Genomic DNA, 23,300 nt, shown 5'->3' on the forward strand with positions numbered 1-23,300 from the left:
TTGGAGGTCACATATTCTTTCAGTTCCTGCCTGTCTTGGAAGCTCTTTATCTCTCCTTCCATTCTGAATGAGAGCCTTGCTGGATAAAGTATTCTTGGTTGCATGTTTTTCTCATTTAGGACCCTGAATATATCCTGCCAGCCCTTTCTGGCCTGCCAGGTCTCTGTGGAGAGGTCTGTTGTTACCTTAATACTCCTCCCCCCAAAAGTCAGGGATCTCTTGTCTCTTGCTGCTTTAAGAATCTTCTCTTTATTTTTGGAATTTGCAAGCTTAACTATTAGATGTCAAAGTGTTGAACGGTTTTTATTGATTTTAGGGGAGGATCTCTCTATTTCCTGGATCTGAATGCCTGTTTCCCCTCCCGGATTAGGAAAATTTTCAGCTATGATTTGTTCAAATACATATTTTGGACCTCTGTCCCTTTCGGCACCCCCGGGAACCCCAATTAAACATAAGTTTTTCTTCCTCAGGCTGTCATTTATTTCCCTTAATCTATCCTCATGGTCTTTTAATTGTCTCATTTTTCCTCAGTTTCCCTCTTTGCCATCAACTTGTCTTCTATGTCACTCACTTGTTCCTTCCACCTCGTTCACCCTCGTCATTAGGACTTCTAGTTTGGATTGCATCTCATTCAATTGTTTTTTAATTTCTGCCTGATTAGATCTAAATTCTGCAGTCATGAAGTCTCTTGAGTCCTTTATGCTTTTTTCTAGAGCCACCAGTAGCTGTATAATAGTACTTCTGAATTGGCTTTCTGACATTGAATTGTAATCCAAATTTTGTAACTCTGTGGGAGAGAGGACTGTTTCTGATTCCTTCTTTTGAGGTGAGGTTTTCCTTCTAGTCATTTTGCTCAGTGCAGAATGGCCAAAAACAAGTTGTATTGGGAAAAGGAGAAAAAGAGGAGAGAAAGAAAGAAAGAAAAGAGAAGAAGAAAAAAGAAAAAAGGAAGAAAAGAAAAAGAGAAGAAAAAGATAAAAAAAGGTTGAAGGAAGCAAAGAGAAATCAAAAAGCAAAAAAAAAGAAAAAAAACACGGGGGAGTATCTTCTGATTCTGTATACTCTAAGTCTTTTTACCTCTCCTGGAACTTGTCCGTCTAGCTGGTCTTCTGTGGGAGGGGCCTGTTGTGTTGATTTTCAGGTGTTAGCTCTTGGGGGAGCTGCTCTGCCCCTGCCTGGTGCAGGGCTCAGTGGGCGTTGTTTACCCCGTGAGGCCCCAGGAGGAACAACCACAGTGGTGGTGGCCAGGTCTGGAGCCCTGGATTCAGCTCCCGCAGTAACTACGGAGCTCTGTGTCTGCAGGGCCTGGAGGCTCCTGGGGTGGGGCCGCTGATCTGCTCAGCTTGGGGCAGGAGTGTCCTTGCTGTCCAGGGCCCTCCTGGCCTCTGCCTGTCCCAGGAGGAGGCCGGATCCTGGGCTGTGTCCCCAGCACTCTGTGCTCTTGGGCCTGTGCTGTTGGATTCGAGCTCTGGCCCCGCAGCCACCTCTCTGCGGAGCTGCCGCCCCAGCCTCTCTGAGCTGCTCCTGGGGCCGCGCAGCCCCCTACGGGTGGAGCCTCTTCCTCTGCCGGAGCCCCTCCGAGCTGCTCCCAGGTCTAGCCATGTGTGTGCTGCAGCCCTTTAGGCGCTTGGCGCACTCTCCCCGGGGCCTGAGGGCATCCCTGCCCTCCTGGGGTCTTGCTCTAACTCCCTGCGAGCCCCTTGCTGTCTGGGAAGATTGGTGAAGCTCCTGTTTCTCTAGGATGGTGCTTTCCTGTCCTGGGTGCACTCACTCTGGCCTTAGCCTGGCTCCTTGCGGGGCTCCTCCCCCTTGGATGCCTTTTGTTTCTTTATTTCTTTTTCCCCGTCTTCCTATCTTGATAGAAGCATGAACACTTCTCACTGTAGCATTCCAGCTGCTCTCTCTTTAAATCTTAGGCCGAATTCGTAGATTTTCAGTATGATTTGAAGGTTATCTAGGTAATTTGGTGGGGACAGGTGACTTGGGGACCCTACTCTTCCACCATCTTGTCCCTCCCTCAAGATGTTAGTATTTCAAAAGAAAAATATTGATAGTATAATGGTTGTACCTCTAATAATTAGGAAAATAGGTAGCATTTCCTGGTGTTATCTTGAACCTGTTATATACAGGGCTGGGTTAGTAGACTAGGAAATCCCAGTTGAGGAGAAACTGATTTAGCTATAGAGCTGGGTCTTATTGGAGATAGCCAGCCATAAATGGAAAATACATGTCCCAAAAAGGATAATGATTAGCTTATACTAGAATGATAATCAGATTATGTTTAAAAATACCACCAAATGAATGGGACACTAAAGGAGGAGGTTTTATGCAATAATCGAATTTGGTGGTGGCAGTAGTAGGTGTCAGCATTATGGTTTGGGGTCATGAGTCTGGTAAATTGTTTTTGTTAGCAGTTCCATCTGAAGCTGTGGATTTTAAATCACAGTGTATATCTTGCAGTGGGGAGGAAGCTGGCAAAACCTGGACTGAGCCGTGGGAGCTCCAGTCAGATGGGTTCTGGTTCAAGGTAGGGCTTTTTTCCCAGGAAACCAATGGAAAGATCTAGTTGTATTGACTGGACATACATGTCAGGGACTAGAGAATGTCTAAGGCTGTACACATAATGTAGTTGCCTGGGCTTTACTCTAGGTACTCTGAAAGGTAGACTGTTTCTAGTCCCCACCTCCTGATGGGCTGAAACTTACTTCCTTTGATCATCAGGGTTGCCTTAACCTTTGGGCAATCTGCAGGTCTTGACGCCTGTGACTGCAGCTGCATGTGAAACAGTCTTACACTCTATTTCACCTGGTTATCTAATTCTTACTTGTAGGTTGTATTTAAGTTGTAAGTTTCCGATAGAACTACTGTAATATAGGCACTCACTGGAAGATCGATATGTTTATAACATACATGTTAGAATGTTATACTGTATGTATTTATGTAAACATATGTTTAAAGATTTGTTTTAATAAATGTATTTTATTTATAAAATATATTTTGAAAATATTTTATATAGGCACTCACTAGAAGCTGTATATATGCTTATATGTTATATATATTTATGTAAACTATATATTTTATTTTAGAGAGAGAGCTAGCACACTTAGGTGGGGAGAGAGGCAGAGGGAGAGAATCTCAAGCAGTCTAGGGCTTGATCCCACAACCGTGAGGTCATGACCTGAGCTGAAGTCAAGAGTGAATGCTTGAGTTAAAGAGTTGGATGTTAAAAAAAAAAAAAAAAAAAAAGTTGAATGCTGGGTTATTTTGATGTCAGATGGTTTGAAGCTTTCCATGAATTCCATGACTGACCGGAGAAGGAAAGAACAGTCTAGAAATTATCTACATATATGTGAAAGATGAAATGAGTTCTGAGCCTGTGTACGTTTTGTGAAGTAAGAGACCAAGGGAAGATGTGGAAGAATGCCTATTTTCAGGGACTTGAGTCAGTGAAGAATCGTGAGAAACTCTTTGTTTGTTTGAACATTATTCTGGGTATATGCTGAATTTTTTATAAAATGCTAGAATTCTAGGGAGCTTTAGAACCATGAATCTTAAAAGTATGGGGAAAAAAATCATCGAACTGATTTTATTTTATTTTATTTTATTTTATTTTATTTTATTTTATTTTAATTTTTTTTTAAAGATTTTATTTATTTATTCATAGAGACAGAGAGAGAGAGGCAGAGACACAGGCAGAGGGAGAAGCAGGCATCATACAGAGAAGCCTGACATGGGACTCGATCCAGGGTCTCCAGGATCACGCCCTGGGCTGCAGGCGGCGCTAAACCGCTGCACCACCCGGGCTACCCATCGAACTGATTTTAGAACTAGGAGAAAATATTGTGACTCCTCAATTTTCCAGGTGGGGAAACAGAAACATTTGAGGTTGTAACTTGCCGAGTGTTGTGTCACTAGGGTTACTAGGTTTAGCAAATAAACAAAAGTAAGTCCCTTGCAGAATTTGCACAGACTTACACTAAAAAATTTTTTTGTTTACCTGAAATTCACATTTGACTGGGTGTCATATTTTTTATCTGGCAATTGTATATAATACTAGCCATTTTCTGGGTTTGTGACTTTTTGCAAGAGATAGCATGTGTAATTATATATAAAAAACCAATTATATATTTAAGTTACATAGCTTCACAATGCATATACTGTTCTAAACCTTGATTTTTTTCTGCCCTATCAGTGTATCTTAAAGACCTTTTCAAGGGATCCCTGGGTGGCTCAGCGGTTTGGCACCTGCCTTTGGCCCAGGGCGCGATCCTGGAGTCCAGGGCGCGATCCTGGAGTCCTGGCATTGAGTCCCACATCAGGCTCCCGGCATGGAGCCTGCTTCTCCCTCCTCCTGTGTCTCTGCCTCTCTCTCTCTCTCTCTCTCTCTGTCTATCATAAATCAATAAATAAATCTTTTTTTTTTTAAAAAAAAGACCTTTTCACATCAGCTTGTATGTATGTAGCTTTCAAAGGCCCTTTAATATTCTGTTAAAACTTAGATAGAAGCTAGTATTCCTCCTCAGTCTCCTGTTGATGAACTTTAGGTTGTTTCTAGTTTGTTGCTCTTACAATAATGCTGCAGTGAATAGTTTTGTAATATGTGTCTTTGCACACTATTTAAATATAGCTGAAAAACTCCAAGCGTGGAATTTTATTTATATATTTTGTTATATTAACCATTTTACTCTCTAACCAAACTTTTCTCTTCCTTGCCAACAGTATTATTGCACTTTTCAATCTTTGTTGTATACCTACTTCAGAAACAGTTGTTCCTTGATTTGTATTTCTTTAAGTATTGGTGAAGTTTGACATATTTTTACAATGTTTGTTTACTTTTATTTTATCTTTGCTAATTAGTCATGTGTCGTGATAACTTTTTTGAGTTCTCCATGAGACTCTTTAGTTTTCATGTAATGTATAGTGTTTTCATCGCTAGTAGAGTTGCATTTTCTTCTTGTTTCACTTTTCCTTTTTCTTTATTTTCTTTTTTATTTTTTTTTAAATTTTTTTTCACTTTTTCTTTTTCATCCTTCCTTTCATTCATTCTTACTCTGATCAGATTTCTCATTCTTTTCCTTTGTCCTCTTTAGAGCCTACAGTTATCTTATGTAGACACAAAACATCCTTTCAAAGTGGTCAATGTGCTCAAGATCTTTAAGCTTATTATTCTTAGAAATAAAATGTGTTTGTATATAATTTTGTTTTGTGGAAAATATTAGGTATATATTTTCAGGATGTTGAAACCTAGGAAGTATGCAGTATGAACAAAAATTAGTGTGATGTCCTTAATTTGGATTTTATGAAGTTGACATAAGGAACTAACCCATAGTTTTTAGAAACTATGAAGAGGACTTCTGAAATTTAGCAGTAATCCTGGAAAATGAGAAACAGTTGCAGTTTTTTCTTTTTATAGTGTAATTGCAGATGTTATGGCAATGTGGTTGTTATTTTTGTTGTTTTTTTATTTTGCAAGATTTTATTTATGTATATGACAGAGGCAAAGAGAGCATAAGCAGGGGGAGCCAAAGGCAGATGCTTAATTGATTAGCCACCCAGGTACCCCAGCAATATTTTTTTCAGAGTATTTGCTCATCATTGTAAATGCTTAGAGAAAGTAAAGAGACGTCTTTTCTTGCTGTTTGCAGCTAGGCGGTATCTTTGCTGTGGTATTAACAAGATGAAATAATGTGTTCTTTGTGTGCTTAACGATTCATTTTAATGTCTTTGATACCTACTGCTCTTCTACGAAGTATGTTGAAGTATGTGTTAATATTGAAGATATTAGAATCAGGTGTTTGGAATTCTTGTATATTATCTAATTTATCCTTATCTACTAATAAACAATTTAATTCCTGTTAGGAAATCCTCTCACCCCCACCAAAAGATGTAGGAGTACAAATTTTATGACAATGAAAGTTGCTGCTTTTAAAGGACTCTTGGGATTATAGTTATCTTCTTGAAACTTGTGAGCTTTGTTGGAGTTCTTAATACCTTCATTGTCCCCTTGATGGAATCTTTAAGCTTATATACTGAGAGTGACAGGAAGAGTAAAGTTCTTAAAAAAAGGAAAGAGTCAAGTAAAATGACAAAGATAGACCTTTGGATAGAAATAATAGAGGTCTTTAGCAATTTAATCATGAATATCATCTTTGGAATATCATAGACCAAATTATGATCATGAGATGGTAGAGATAGAAAGTATATGTGGGAGACACAGGTTAAGTGAATGGCCTCCTTTTTCTCTCCCTCCCTTTTTTTTTATGGCACAGATACCTGAATACATTATTAATGGAAAAGAGTATTTATTTTATTTTATTTTATTTTTTTTTATTTTTTTAAGAGTATTGATTTTAGAAGAGAGATGACAGATGCCATAATTGAGCAAAATCCCAAGGTTACTGTGGATGAAAATAGAATCCAGTGTCCTCCTACAAGTAGAAGAATTAACCGGGGGTGGAAGTGTTAAGGAAGAGGAAGGTGTGGCTGTATATTGTGAACAACAGGAGAAAATTATAGAAATTCTTGATGGCTTAGGTCAGTGTTTTTCAACATATGATCCCCATAATATTGGTGTTCTTTTTACTCTGGATATGGACCACAGTGATTTTAATAGCTTCTGAAGAAAAAAAGTGATTAACAGCTTGATTCATACACAGCTCATAAAATTGCAGTGTCCTCTCATTTTTATGACTTAACTGCTATTAGCTTATTTTATTTTTACCAAAAAATATAGATGAATTTTTGGAACAGAGTTACCTTAAAATTAGCAGTCCATGTGCATATCATATTTCCTTTAAGTAATCTTTGGAAACTGGAAGTTTAAGAAATAAACTTTTACTCAGATTTGAAAAAGGTGTCTGCTGTGACAAGAAATACAGTGACAAGGGGAGGTTATTTTTGTGCCAGACATGTCCCTTGGAGCTTAAATTAGATGGCTTTGACAAATTCTTTCTACTGTTTATTTTATACTTACTGAACACACTGATTTCCTAGGTCTAGTGGTATAAAAACGGCTATGACATCATACTCTTCAAGGAGCTCATAGTATCAAAAAGTCAGTTATATATAAGCATGTAAACAAATATAGGAGCATAAATGCCATGGACTTAAAGTTACAGGTATAGGTATAGATCCTTATAGTTTCAGTTCTTACATACAAGAAGGGATGTCTCTTCTGAGACATAATCAGGGGAATAGAATCCAGGAAATAACTTGGAGACAAAAAACAGCATGGTCTAGTTGAATATTGTGATTAGTATTTTGGAGTATTAGATGCAGTAGCTCCCTGAAGAGAGGACATATCTGGAGTCTTCGCATCTCTGAATCCTGAGAGTGCATAGCATACATTGGCCTCTCAATAATTTATGGAATGTAGTTGAATGGGAGGAAGATGAATAGGCAGGTGTTGCAGGTGTGGCTTGTGTGCTCTGTAAATGGCATACAAAGTTATGCTTATGAGTCAGATAGTATTCTGTTGTGATAGGAAACAGGTATGTCCAGGATTTGAAATCAGAGTTGTATTTTAGAAAGATTCCAAGGTATTTCATAGGTTAACTTGGGAAATGGAACAGATTTGAGTCTGAAATACTGCTTAGGATGCTATAGTTGAGAGACAAGAAGTCATGAACTGAAGGAGTGAATGAATGTAGAAGAGAGGAGGAACTTGAGTTGGCCTCCATGGCTCAGTGATGAAGCTTTTAATTCTGCGGTCCCTGAAAGGGTTTGGTTACTTCTCTGTGCACCATTCCTAGACATTCTTCTGTACGTTTGTCTTAAGTTTTTTTTATTTGTGTAAGTAATCTTTACACTCAGTGTGGGGCTTGAGTTCCTGACCCGGAGGTCAAGAGTCACCTACTGAGCCAGCCCAGCAGCCCTCTTTCTTTTCTTGAAAAGATTTTACCATTGGATTTTGAACATAGTGAACAGAGGACTGGTTGGAGAATTCTTCTTTGATTTAGTAATTGGCTCTTAGGGGCAAAAGGAACTAACCATTATTGAGTACCAGGTTATGTGTTGTGTTTGGAATTTTATTCTATTACTGCAATTACTATAATTTTATACATTATCACATTTGATCCTATAATGTAAGGGTATGTATTAATCAGTGTTTGGGTTTTATAGCCTCAGGTTAAGACACTTGCCCAATCTCATAAAGTTAGTGACAGAGTCTGGATTTGAACTCATGTCAGTCTAACTCCAGAACTCCTTTTCTCATAATCCTAGGAAGGATTTCTCATTTCTTGCAAGGTTATAATTGGCAGTTTAGAAACAGCTTCTAGAGCTTCATGCAAACTTGCATTAGGAACTCTTAGAATTTTATTAGTAGTCTGTTTTTAGGTAATTATACTTTTATTTTTATCCTTATCTATTCATAGGCATGTATCTATTGACATATTGACACTTGATATAGTAGTTTATTAACATCCCTAAAATCTTTCTTCTCTAAAGGAGATGAATTAATGGTTTTGGGCCTTTGACTTTTCTTCTTTTCCTCTTCCTCCTTCTCCTCCTTCTTTTTCTAAAATTTATTTATTTGAGAGAGAGAGAGCAGGAGAGCAGGAGAGACAGAGGAAGAGGGAGAGAGAATCTCAGGTAGATTCCATGCTGAGCGTGGAGCCCAACGTGGTGCTCTATCTCACAACCCTGAGATCACAACTTGAGTTGAAACCACGAGTCAGATGCTTAACTGACTGTGCCATCTAGACTTCTCTGGTGTTTATTCTATAATTCTGAATATAGGTCTATAATTCTATAAATCTGAGCTTGCATGCAAGATAGCTTATTTCCTGAATATTTGAATTCAGTGAGAAATCCTGTGTGCACATGTTATGTGTCGGGATTATAGTAAAACATCTATTGGATTAGCAAAGAAAAGTTTGGAGAAATAGTGAGGAAACCAACCCCTTATCCATTTTACCTTCCTATGTTCTTTATTTCTCAGTTGGCTGGAGTTGAGATGAAAAATGGATGAATTAGGAATAACTGTTGGAAAGAAAAATGTGGTCAAATACTTAAAGATTTGGCATCAAGGAAAGGCAGAAAAATCGGAAGGAATATTAGGAAGTTTTTCACTTAGGAAGCTGGGCAGTTTAAAAGGTAGATCAAGGGGGCAGGCTGACTTCATGGGGGAATAATTCCACTGATAACTTTTTCAAAAGGGCGGGAAGTATGGTTAAATTTGTTATGCCTTATACATACATGTAAAATTTTAATATATTTTAAAAATTTTTTTATTTATTTATGATAGTCACAGAGAGAGAGAGAGAGAGACAGAGACATAGGCAGAGGGAGAAGCAGGCTCCCTGCACTGGGAGCCCGATGTGGGATTCGATCCCGAGTCTCCAGGGTCGTGCCCTGGGCCAAAGGCAGGCGCTAAACCACTGTGCCACCCAGGGATCCCAAAAATTTAATATTTATATAGTTCCTACATAAAGAACAGAAATAGTAGTTTTCAAAGCAGAGAATTTCGAGGAATTAATTGAATGAGAAAAAAAACAAGTTGAGGAAAGTTGTGTTGGTTAGGAAGTCCAGCTTTTTATTGAAATATGATTGGGTTGCCTGAAATTAAAATAAATTACATTTATAATACAATAAAAATTACGTGTACCTCAGAATTTAATTTGGAAAAAGTTACTAAAAAATATTTTCCATACAAAAATACAACTAACAATACGGATAGTACCTCAACAATACAAGTAATACCTCCTACTGTTGTTCTTAATTGGTTTTTAATGTAGATTGAGTCAGAGAAAGATGTACACCGTATAATATCACTCATATGTGGAATTTAGGAAACAAAACAGATGAATGTGTGGGAAGGTAATACAAAAAAGAGGAGAGAGGGTGGCAAACCATAAGAGACCCTGGAGGATAGAGAACAAACTGAGGGTGGATGGAGGTGGGTAGATGGGGAGTTGGGCTAGATGGCTGATGGGCATGAAGGAGGGCACTTGTGATGAGCACTGGGTGTTGTATGTAAGTGATGAATCACTAAATTCTACTCCTGAAACCAGTATTACACTATATGTTAACTAACTAGAATTTAAATAAGAATTTGGAAGAAAAAAATATGTCACGTCTCAAAAAAAAAAAAAAGGGAGTATAGTTACTTCATAGTATGTGGCATGGGGAAGTGCTCAGTAAACATCAGTGAATCAAAAATACAAATGAGTAGGTTGAAAGGACTTGAGGGGAACAAAAACACGTTCTTTTCTATTGGTGCTTCACTTGTAATATTTTAGGTTTCTTTGAGCACCAGAATGTGGTTTTTTTCTTTCCCTCATATGAAATGGTTCTTATAGAATTTTTTGCAGATATTAATTAATGTTTTTTTAAAAATAAATCTTTTAAATTTTTATTTATTTTTTAAAAAACTCAAATGCTACCTATTGAAAGATTTATATATATATTTTTTTGCCCAAAAAGGAATTTGCTACTTAAAAATAATTGGTTGTTAGGTCAAGTTTTGATTTAAAGGTCTATATATATAGTTTAGTATTACTGGCTCAGCATGTATGTTGAAACTCAAGTATTTTCAGTAGAGTATGATGATATTTAGTAATTCAGAAAAATTAGGAATATCATAGATATATCCTTTATATGTGAGATTATGACAGGTTTTTCAGCTTAAAAGTTTTTTATCACTCCCCTTTGAGAATTTTTTTTGAGGTATATTTATATTGAGGTATATATATATTGACATATATAAACTGCATATATATAAAATGTATAATTTGGTGAGTTTTAAAAAATGTATATTCTTATGAAACCTCAAACCCCCTCCCCCCAAAGCTTCTGGTACCCTTTTATAATTTTCTCCACCTCTCCCCACACCTTTACAAGTCCCCTAAACTTCCACTCATCTGCTTTCTTTAATTATAAACTAGTTTACATTTTCTAGAGTTTTATATAAGTGGAATCATATGTTATGCACTCTCTTTTTGTCTGGCTTTTACTTTGTGCTTCATCTATGTCGTTGCATATAACAATAATTTATTATTTTTTATTGGTGGGTGGGTAGTTTGGCTTTGGTAGAGAGAACACAATTTTTCCATTCACCTGTTGGTGCACATTTTGAACATTTCCAGTTTTTAGCTATTATACATAAAGGTTCTTTGAACATTCATGTATAAATCTTTGTATGGATGTGTGCTTCTTTTTCTCTTGAGTGAATACCTAGGAGAGGACTGGCTAGATCATATGGTCATTAAATTATTAAATTTTAAGAAACTGAAATAGTTTTACCGAGTTGTATCATTTTACATTAGCAGTGTGTAAGACTTGCAGTTCCTTTACATCCTTGCAAAAACTTAGAATGGTCAATTTTTGTTATTCTTGGAAATGTGTAGCAGTATCTCATGGTTTTAATTTGCATTTCCCTAATGGCAAGTGATATTGAGCATCTCTTTATGTGCTTATTTCCATCCAGATATCTTTTTGTAAGGTGTTCAGAATATTTAGTGATTTTGCGTCTCTCATTTCTTTATTGGTGATTTTTATCTTTTTCTCCCCTAATTAGTTCAACTAGAGGTTTACCAATTTCATTGATTGTCCTAACCAGATTTGGTTTCATTGCATTTCTTTATTGTTTTTCTGTTTTTTAATTTATTCCCACTCTGATTTTATTTCTTGCATTCTGCTTACTTGGGTTTGAGTTGCTCTTCTTTTTCTACTTAACTTGTAAACTGAGATTATTGATTTGAGATCTTTCTTTTCTAATACAAGCATTTAGAGCTAGCTATAAGTTTCTCCCTAAGTAATACTTTGGTAGCATCCTGTAAATTCTGATATATTATGTTTATATTTTTATTTGATTTGAAATACTTTTAAATTTCTCTTTGATTTTGTTCTTGACCATGGGTTATTTGCAGATATGCTATTTAGTTTCCAAATAGTTGAGGATTTTCCAGAGATCTTTGTTAATAATATCACGGGATTTAGAGAACATAGTTTGTATGACTTAAATCCCTTTAAGTTTATGGACACTTGTGTAGTTCAGAATATGGTCTGTCTTGGTTAAGTGTTCCTATGTACTAGGAAAGAATGTATTCTGTTGTTGAGTAGAATATTCTCTGATTGTTCATTAGGTCATGTTAGTTGTTATTGTTATTCAAGTCTTGCATATCCTTGAAGAATTTATTTATTCCATCAAATATTGAGAGTGGAGTCTTGAAATCGACAGCTATAATTGTAAATTAGTCTGTTTCTCTTTGCAATTTTATCAGTTTTTGCTTTATGTATTTTGAAGCCCTCATTATGTTCATAAACATTTACGGATTTTTCTGTACTCTTGATGGGTTCACTTTTTCATATGAAATGAAAAAGCTTTCTTTGTTCCCAGTAATATTTATTGCTTTGTAATATAATTTGTTTGATTTTAAAGAAGCCACTTCACCTTTCTTTTGACTAGTGTTACAACAGTATATCTTTTTCTACCCTTTTATATTTAACATATTTGTGTTTTTATAGTATGTTTCTTGTTGAGTTTTGCTCTTTTACCTGACAGTTTTACCTTTTATTTCAGATGGTTAGATCATTTATATATAATGTGATATAATAAGGTCTAAATCTGTAATTTTGATATTTGTTCTCTGTTTATACTATCTGTTCTTTGTTCTCTTTTTCCTCTTTATCTGACTTATTTTAGATTGCATATTTTTATGATTCTATTTCTTTTCTTATAATTTTTTTGGGTGTTATTTTTGTCGTTTCTTTATATTTGATAGTATACATCTTTAACTTGTCCAACTTTAGGTGGTGTTATACCATTGCTGTATGGTATAAGAACTTTACAATAGTTTTTATTTACACTTACCCCTCTTGTCCTTTCTGTTAGCATTGTCATACATTTCACTTATCCTCATCATAAATCTCTCACTTATTATTTTGTTTAAATAGTTATTTTAAGGAAATTTATGTAATAAGAAAAAGTATTATACATTTACTCTTATCATCATTTCTGTTGCTCTTCTTTGGATTGATCCACGTTTCAGTCTGGTATAATTTTTCTTCTGCCTTTTATTTAACATTCTTTCAACTTTGTTTCTGAAAGGGGCTTCATTTTGTGTTATATTTGAAAGATACCTTCACTTGATATAGAATTCTTGGTTGACGATTTAAAGTATCTTAGAGGTATTGCTGTTCTCTTCTTGCTTGGATTGTTTCTGATGAGAAATCTGCTGTCACATTTACCTGTTTCTGTGTGCTTAAGTGTGTCTTTTTCTCTCCACTATGGCTGCTTTAAAAGTGTTCTCTTTATTACTAGCTTTGAGCAATTTGATTATGATGTGCCCTGATGCGGAGTTGTTTTTTTTGTTTTGTTTTGCTTTTTTTGTTTTTTTGTAGTTCTTTTTGGGTTTAGGATTTCCTGAGATTCTTGGTTCTGTAAGTTTTTAAATTTTTAGTAAATCTGGAAAATTGCTATGTATATTCTGTCTCCCATTTGTTTCTTTCAGGGTCTCCAATGACATGAACAGAAGGGTATTTAAGGTTGTCTCATAGCTCTGAAGCTCTTTTTATTTTTTAAAATTCTTTTCTTCTCTTGTTTCATTTTGCTGCATGGGTTTTAAGATTTCAAGTTCACAAATTTTTTTGCAGTTTAATCTTTCATGAACCCTATCTACTGTATTTTTTATCTCAGACATTGTAGTTTTCAACTATAGAAGCTCAATTCTGATCTATTTTATATCTCAGTTTATAATTTTTTAAACATATAAATACCGTTAAAATAATAACTTAATTTTCTTATCTGTAGTTTCGTACATCTGAGTCATTTTGGGGTTGATTTTGATTGATAGCTTTTTCTCCTAATTGTGGGTCTTACTTTTCTATGTCGTTGCATGTCTGGTAATCTTTGATTGAATGCTAGATATTATGAATTTTACCTTGTTGATTGCTGAATGTTTTTGAATTCTTGGAAATATTCTTGAGCTTTGTGACATAGTTAAATTAATTGGAAACTATTTGTTCCTTTAGACTTCCAGTAATGAAATAAGGCCCCTAATACTCTACCCGGTGTTTTCTGAATTGTGAGTTTTCCATTCCTGGAATACTGAATACTGTTCCTCTGATCTTTGGAATGATGCTTTCTCTGACTACAGGTAGTTTCTTGCTGAATACTCAAGGGGAATGCTCCACACTTTGCTGTAATTTTTTCGCTTTCCAGCTTTCTTTCTCCTTTCTCTCGCTGATTTGGAGTTCTAGAGTCTTAGCTATGTCTCATTCACTAAGGAGTCCTTCAGGTGCGGCCGGCATTCCCCTTCCCTGCCATTATCTTTCATAAAGAAGTAACTGAGACAACTTTTTTATGCCAGGACTCTAACCCTAGCTGGAAATTTCTCATCTTCACCGAGTATAGGTTTGGGACATGATCTTAGTTATAAATTAGTTTATGTTGTTTGACTTATTCAGGGTTTATGTTGCAAAAAGGACTCATGGTCATTGTTTTTATTCTTTGAATGCAGTTATTTATTTATTTATTTAAATCTTATTTTTAAGATTATTTATTTATTGGAGAGAGAGTGCGTGTGCTGGAGAGCAAGCTAGAGAGTGAGAGAGTACAAGCAGGGGGAGGGGCAGAGGGAGAGGGAGAAGGTGGCTCCCCACTGAGCAGGGAGCCCGATGCCACCAGTGCACCGATGCCAATGCTATACTCCATCCCAGGACCCTGGGATCATGACCTGAGCCAAAGGCAAACTCTTAACTGACTGAGCCGCCCAGGTGCCCTTTGAATGCAGTTAAATAGTCATTTCCTAGTTATAGTTTCTTAGCTTATCCGTAATTTAATCACACCAAATAAGAATTACCCCAGCCATGTAGAATTATGCCCTGATTCTAGTGTTTTAATTTTCTCTTGTTTCCTTTTTAAAATGATTATGGAAATATTAGTAAAGAATAGTGACATTATTATTTATCTCATTGTTGCTGGAACTTTGATCAGTTATTATTATAACTGCCATAGGCCATTGTGACATTGTAACAGAGAACTTTAAACTGTTGATTTTTGGTGAAATACTGAAATTTTGTTTTTTTTTGTTTGTTTTGCTAAAGAATTTTGTTGATGTCAATGAAAATAACATTTGGGTCTTCATGTTGTTACTTGAATGTTCCTATATTTCATATGCTTTTAATCTGTGTTGTTCAAACAGAGGTGGTCCTGAGGATGATTCCAGCCACATCTTGAGTATTGATGAGAAGAATAAATTGGGAGCCAGGATTATCAAGGCAGAGATGATGGGAAATATGGTAAGTCTTCTGTGTTGTTCTTAGGAGAATAGACATTAACTCTTTAACTCTTACAAGTAATTTTGGGAGTTTCTTTGCAATGTGGATGTAGCACAGTTTGAAAAATAACTGCTGTTTATTTATCCTTTAAAGAAATTCTTGAATATTTCTAAAAACAGTTCTGTCTACTTCTAAATAAAATGTCTTGTCAGATTTTTGAAATTTAAGATCGTAGGGAACAAAATGCTTTTAAAATTTCCTTTCTACTTTGGACTTCTAGCATAGCTTATTTGAAGGAGATAAAGGTGGCATTGTCTTCTTTCCCTGTTTTAGTCACATATTATTAAGAGTGTGAATTTCTTTCTTAGATTTCTTTACTTAGGAATCTCACAAATGAGCTTCTAAAAAAGATGGTTAATTCACTTGTCCAAATTGTAATGGAGTATGTTTATGCCTGATAAGCATTAGATTTTTGTATAAGTTAGTTCATTTAATTTTCATAATAGTGTTATGATTTAAGACTGATTTACCTCAGAATTTAAAAAAATGGGGATGATTTGGTGAGAGCTACACCCATCTATATTTATTGATTACTTATGTATTATAGTGTCACATTTCTGATGTACTAGTACATGTTACATTATGCATGGTGGAATAGGAAAGCCAGACAGCTTTGCATGTCTTGACGGTAGATTCCCTCATGGTCATATGAATGTATTCATCTCAGACCCAAATATCAGTGATCTTTAAGTGGTTTCCCTTTAGTTGTACTATCAGTGTGACACTATTCAGTAGAATAAAAGGTGGTCGAACAAGATGCTTCTATTTTTGTTAGTTTGTGTGTCTAATACAAGGCTTATCTTGCTCTTTCTCTTTGAATCTGGTCTTTGGAAACACTGAACTTCAGCCCACCCCAGAAATTGGTAAGAAAGGCTAAACTACCACCAACAATAATAATAGCAGGAAATAAGTTTGAGTTTTGAGAGCACAAAGGATTTAGTTTAAAATAGTGAAAGAGAGGTCCTAACCAAATTAGGAAGCTAATTTATGTTAAAAGAAGTGTTCCTTTGGTCATGGAACCATTGTGGTAGAGAATACTATTCTTTGCTTGTCATGTAATTCTATTTGTTTAATTTGTTTCTTTGTGTGTCAGTTGTTTTATATAAATTTTTATAGACTTTCTAGAGTAAAAATGAGATATATTTAGAGTTCTAATTTAAATTTCTCAATAATAAAGAAGGTAATATTTAAATCTTGTTAAGGCTTTCTTGTTACAGTAACTGAATTTTTGAGTATTGAATGTTTATAGTATCCAGAGAATTAGAAAAATGTCATTCTTGAGGTTGTGTATTTTCTTCATGCCCCTGTCTCTCCTCTAGAATATATGTCCTTGTAATTATTTACCTTTAAAGCATAAACAAATACCATGGGTATTTGAGAAGTGTGTAACTGAGATAAATTCATTAAAAAGCAATTTACTAGTCTCTGAGTTGGTGGTTGAATTCAGGTTATGGCTACCTCAGTGTTCACTAGGCTATTTCCCCTTCTGTTGTTTAAATTTGAAGTACTCTACACTGAGGAATTAAGCTATATATGACACCTATTTTTCTTGTTTTTCTCTGTTTTTTTTTTTTGTTTGTTTGTTTTTCTCTTTGAAGGAATTAGCAGAACGACTTAAAGCTCAACTTGAAAAGGCAAATAAATTCAAAGAAACTATAACACAGATACCAGCAAAAAAATCTGGGGTAGAGGTAAGTGATGAAAGTTTGTAGGTATATAATGACTACTTGGCAGTGGTAATATTTGTATAATATTGGATACTACTACTACTTGGCAGTGGTAATATTTTAATGTAAAATGTCTCTATATCTGTGTCGGTGTATTTATGTGTATTTGCTTGTTTTTAAAATTTATTTTCGTATATATTCTCTCATGTTCCACCAGTGTGTTCTAGTGGAAAAAAGCTTAAGCCAGAGAGACCCTATTTTATTTTGGACTCTACCATTTACTGATACTTTGACTTCATAGAATACACTCTGGTCCTTAAATTCTTCCCCTAAAGAATGAGAAACTTCAATTTGGTATCTGTTTCATAAAAAACAAAATATTTTGTTCCAGGATTCATGCATCCATCTATTAGTGAGCAGGACAGATAAAAATGCCTGCCTGCATGGAGTTTCATTTGGGTTGGGAGAGACAGTACACATTAAACATAATAAATTCTGTAGCATATTAGAAAGTTAGACACCCAGTCGCAGGCTAGTGGGATCTTGAGTGCCCTGTGGCTTTGAGTACACAAGCTTATTATGGTTGAAAAAGTGACAAAAAAAAAAAAAAAAGTGACAAGATTTGAAGTGAAACAGTGGATCCTTGTATCTGGGTGAAGAGCAATCGGGGCATGAGGAGCAGAGGGTTCCCAAAGATTGGAAAAGCAGGGAGCCTACTGTTGCTGGAGGGGAATGGTTGGAAGACAGGGAAGTAGAAGATCCAGGTTAGAGAGGCCATGGGAGGCCTGATCATGTGAAGCTTGAAAGTCAGGATGAGGAAGTGGGTTTTTATTCTGAATGAGGTGGCATTAAAGGGTTTCTAGGAGAAGATATATTTTACAGGATGATCCTGGGTTCTTTGTTAAGAGTAAATTGAAGAAGCATGAGAGTAGAAGCTGGAATGTAGAAAGGTTCTGGCAATAATCACACAAAGAATAGTAAATGGCTTTGACCAAGATAGTAGCCTAGGAGATGGTTAGAAGTGGTTAGATTCTTATATGCATAAATGTTTCCTGTATATAGTTTGAAAGGAGAGTAGACAGGATTTTTATAATGGTTTAGATGAGAGGGGTGTATGAGATACAGAGGGAAGGCAAAGTGACTTCAAAGTTTTAAAGCTTGAGCAGCTGGAAGAATAGAGTGGCTGTTCTTGGAGTTGTAGAAAGAAGAGGGGAGTATGTTTTGGGGAAAAAAGTAGTAGTTCTATTTTTAGATATGTTGGATTTGGATGTCTTTTTTTAAATTATTTTTTAAATTTAATAAATATTTTTAAATTTTATTCACTCATAAGAGACACACAGAGAGAGAGAGAGGCAGAGACATTCTCAGAGGGAGAAGGAGCTCCCCGCAGAGAGCCTGATGTGGGACTAAATCCCAGGACCTCAGGATCACGCCCTGAGCCGAAGGCAGATGCTCAACCACTGAGCCACCCAGGTGCCCCTGGATGTCTTTTAGATGTGGAACAAATAGAAATGTAAGGAAGACAGGTTGATGTTGGAAATTGGGGAATTCTGAACTGGAATTGGAGAGCTCTTGACATTTGACATGGTATTTAACTCCATTATAATTGCATGAAATCAGTGCAGGAGTTAAATGTAGATAGGAAAAGTTGAAGGGCTGAAATGGGTGTATTACAGTGTTGAGAGGTTTATAATGAGGTTTATAACTGATTTTAAAGGATTGCTCTCAAAGATTAATATGTATAATTTAATATCTGTATGTGAGGAGATGAGAATATATGAAGTCAAGTTCCATAGGGTGTTCTTCAAGCTAGTATTATTGATGATTTAGATCATAGTAGAGACTATGTTTGTAAAATTGGCTGTTTTTACTACGTTGTGCCAACTCCTATTTTAAAAAAGTGGTTAACTTAGGTGTCCATTGATAGATGAATAGATAAAGAAGATGTGGTAATGTACACAAGTGGAATATTACCCATCAAAAATGAAATCTTAAAAAAAAAAAAAAATGAAATCTTGCCATTTGCAATGATGTGGATGGAACTGGAGGGTATTATCCTGAGTGAGATAAGTCAGTCAGAGAAAGACAATTATCATATGCTCTCATTCGTGGAATTTAAGAAATGAAACAAAAGATCAGAGGGGAAGAGAGGAAAAAATAAGATGAAATCAGAGAGGGAGACAAACCATAAGAGACTCTTAACTCTAGGAAACAAACTGAGAGTCACTGGAGAGGAGGGGGATGGAGGGATGGGGTAACTAGGTGATGAGCATTAAGGAGGTCACATGATGTGATGAGCACTGGGTGTTGTATGCAACTGATGAATTACTGACCTGAAACCAATAATATATTATATATTTATTAGTTGAATTAAAAAAAAATTAAAAAGTGGTTCACTTAACATTTCTTACACAGATTAAGGAGTTGAAAGTAAGACACTGCAAGTAGAGTTACAAAGTAGGGACTTACAGAGGAAGCTGGACCCAGGGGCACCGTATGGTTGGTCTTATGCACTTCAGCCATACTTAGGTTTTTAAGGTCCTTGTGATCATAGAACTTTTATACTCTTAACACTTCTGTGTGGTCTCTTTGTGCTAACTCTGTTAAATCCCAGATCCTCCTATGATGTGACCTTCCATAGATGCACCCCATTTTCCAGCCTCACTTCCAAGGCCCTCATATAACGTACATGTCACTCTGACATTTACATGTGCTACTAATTTTCTGTGCCAGAGATCACCCTCTTGAAGTTTGTCCACTTTTCAATTTGTTTTTACTTCCTTCTGAAGCCTTTTTTTTCATTCTCTCAAAAAATTGTGACCTATTCTTATTTTGAGACTTAAGGCCCGTAAAGTATTCTCTGTGGCATTTATCTTTTCAGGTGGTATATATTTGTATTCTAGTCATCAGCCTATAATCTATACCTGTTTCTTTCCCAACACTTGTCACTTTATACAAAAGGGTTCTAAAGCTGTGACTGGACTTCAGGGGATTCTTGAAATTGAAAGCAATCAACTGAAAAAACTAAAGCAGATCTTCTTTTAAATAACTTTTTTTCCTGTTGTTTTAAGGATATCCTACAGTAACTGTATCTCCTCTCTTGAGCAAATAAGTTTATAATATTACTAATATCTGTGATTTTTAGATCCTCCTAGCTTCTGAGCAGTGAACCACATAACCCAGTGGAGCAGGATTCAAAGTCATATTCAAAGTAGTACACAAAATTGACTTTCTGTTTGTAAACTCTTCAGGAAACTGAATAGCCTTGAAGCTTCATATAGAAAGATTTTTATTCTAAGGATTTTTTGACCACAAAGAAAACTTTATCTTCTCTGCAGAGACTGAAAACTTGCACAATTTGTTCAAGTCTTACCAGACATACATGCAAAACCTTTACACACAACTCTGATAGAATTCTCTGTTGCCAGTAAAGTCATTTATTCTCCCAAGGCCAGGGCCTTGACTCAACTGCCTTTCAGAGTACTTTTGTTGAGAAATGAGAGTAGAATGCAGAGTTGTTTCCTACTTCACAGAAATTTCCTGACTTATTAGAGGAAAATCCTGAGATGTTTCTTATAAAAATTTTGTGCTTTGGGAGAAAATCCCATTCATAGAACAGTTGAATGAAGAGGAGAGCTTTCATTGCATAGTTTGTGTTAGAAATGCTAGGCTGTATGAACAAGGTAAATCTCATGATTCAGCAATCTATGAATATTGTTTTGGCTCTAGTGAACAGCCATCAGCACTTGTAATTATTAGTTTGCTTATTTCTCTTCCCTTTTAGAGAGTGAAGTATTCAGTATTTAGGATAAGGGCTGTTTCTCTCAGTTCATATGTTGTGCCTGGAGTAACACATGGCATATTGTAGACAACCCCAAGAAACACTTGAAGTATGTGTTATACAAGTGCCTTCAATTAATTTTATCACTGAGAGTTTTCTACTTAAAAATGATCTGTGAACCTCAGAATCCTCTGGTCTGGCCTTCCCACAAGTACACTTTAATACCTTATTGAAATAGTAACCCTACTGCATAGTATCTCCATCACACTAGTGCTTGGACACTGAGTGATAAGCTGTGGAAGATGACCAGTTCTCTATCAGGACAGGTTGAATCAATCCTCTAATGTAATAGATCCTCGTCTGCATTCTGTAACTTCTCCCTGTTTTTTTTTTTTTTTAAATTTTTATTTATTTATGATAGTCACAGAGAGAGAGAGAGAGGCAGAGACACAGGCAGAGGGAGAAGCAGGCTCCATGCACCGGGAGCCTGATGTGGGATTCGATCCCGGGTCTCCAGGATCGCGCCCTGGGCCAAAGACAAGCGCCAAACCGCTGCGCCACCCAGGGATCCCTAACTTCTCCCTGTTAATGATCCTTCAGTGGAATCACATCGTGGACACATTTAATCTAAGGGAATTCAGCTCTACACTTTGTTTTTTACAATAGTGCACCCAAATCAGTTTATCATTCATGGTGGATAATGAAGTAGTCATTGTGTGATGGTTCAAGGGCTGTAAAATTCTTTTTGCATGGCTGGCAAAAAAAGAGAAAAAAATTTTTATAGTTCCTGGACAGCTCTGTGGAAGGTTCATAGACATTCTCCTGAAAGAAACTGAGGAATTAATGGAAGGTCTTAGAGGGCCTCGGAGAAACATTAACTAATGAATAATTTGAACAAACTCATCTGTGGCATTTTGTATATAAAGTCAGGTACTTGATTGGTGGTGATGTAAAATATTTCCAATTGTAGTTTGACCATACTTGACCTTCACACTGTGTTTTGACTCTGATTCTTGAATACATGGTGAGTTTTCTATAACACAATTGCTGTGATTCCCATACTATAGGTACACCTACACTGTTTTCCTGTGTTTTGGCATTCTAGTCTCTGCAACTGATCCTCATAAACACAGTAAAAGAGAAAAAAATTTAATTACAAGATTGAAATGGCTGTTGTGTTGATGCTTTGCCTTTCATTTTTAAGTAGTGAGGTTTGACCTTCATTCAGCAAATACTTTTCAGTTCCTTCTTTGTAGAAATCACATGTATTCTCAGTTTTCTAAATTGAGTATTTTAAATCTAAAATAAACATTGTAGCCTTGCATTTATTCCACTGTTCACCAGTTGCATCACCATGGGTATACTTTACTTGGTAGTTCAGTCTTTCCTGCCACAGAGATCTTCTCCCCCTTTAATCATTTCCCTGGCCAAGCAAAACAGGTCTGGGAGGTACCTATTTTGTATACAGTTCTCCTTCTTTTATTACCCTCCCTAAATTATCTGATTTCTGTGGTCTACAATTAGAAGTATTTTCTATGCATTACTAGAGGGCTTATTTCTTTGAATAGACTATTTCTTTCTTTCTTTCTTTTTTTTTTTTTTTTTGAAAGGTTTTATTTATTCATGAGAGACACACAGAGGGAGGCAGAGACACAGGCAGAGGGAGAAGCAGGGTTCCCAGCGTGGAGCCCGATGTGAGACTCAGTCCTAAGACTCCAGGATCACGACCTGAGCCAAAGGCAGACGCTCAACCACTGAGCCATCCAGGCATCCCTAAGTAGACTATTTCTAAAGAGTAAACATTTTAAGCTAAATTAAAGCCAAACAATTTCATAGATGATACATAAATATACATTTTTAAAAAAATTTTTTATTTATTTATGATAGTCACACAGAGAGAGAGAGGGAGAGGCAGAGACACAGGCAGAGAGAGGGAGAAGCAGGCTCCACGCACCGGGAGCCCGATGTGGGATTCGATCCCGGGTCCCCAGGATCACGCCCTGGGCCAAAGGCAGGTGCCAAACTGCTGCGCCACCCAGGGATCCCTAAATACACATTTTATAGTAACATAGACTCTTAGATCTGTTCACTCTTGCATCTTGTATCAAATTCCTCATGAAATAGTGTTGGCATTACCTGCTAAATATTTCTTAAATCTGCTGTTTTCTTTTCTTATCTACTTTATAAGTGTCAGTTCTTTGCCATCATCATCTGGACCTCTGCCTGACTTTCCCTCCAGGCTCATTGCCTTTGCACAAATCATTTCCTTTGCTTAGACATATTATCCTTCCTTCCCTCTATTTCCTTATCACCTCCTGTTCATCCTTAAAATCTTAACTCAGACATCATATTTTCCTTTGGAAAGCATTCTCTGTGGAAAGAAAACTTATAAATAAGATCAGTTATACAAATATATAATTACAGCTTTGATGGTACTTCAAAGGAAAAGTATAGACATGTGGGGATAGTGAAGAGGGCCCAGTGCAATCTGGGCATCCAGAGAATGTTTTGAGGCCGTAGCCATTAATTTTGGATCTTATCATCATGTTTGTAACTTTGCCAAGGGAAAA

The 23,300-nt window shown here is 36.2% G+C and overlaps 1 protein-coding gene across 1 annotated transcript in view; it reads left to right on the forward strand.

Annotated features, from left to right (window-relative positions):
- The window catches only part of CWF19L2 (CWF19 like cell cycle control factor 2), a 147,061-nt gene that overhangs the window by 54,275 nt on the left and 69,486 nt on the right, over nucleotides 1-23,300 (forward strand). Inside the window, exons 9-10 of the mRNA XM_041772214.1 lie at nucleotides 15,147-15,243; nucleotides 16,881-16,973. Coding sequence (XP_041628148.1) covers nucleotides 15,147-15,243; nucleotides 16,881-16,973 — 190 coding nt within the window. The remainder of the gene's footprint in view (nucleotides 1-15,146; nucleotides 15,244-16,880; nucleotides 16,974-23,300) is intronic.

This window comes from Vulpes lagopus, chromosome 10 (assembly GCF_018345385.1).
Source record: "Vulpes lagopus strain Blue_001 chromosome 10, ASM1834538v1, whole genome shotgun sequence".
Lineage (NCBI taxonomy): Eukaryota > Metazoa > Chordata > Mammalia > Carnivora > Canidae > Vulpes > Vulpes lagopus.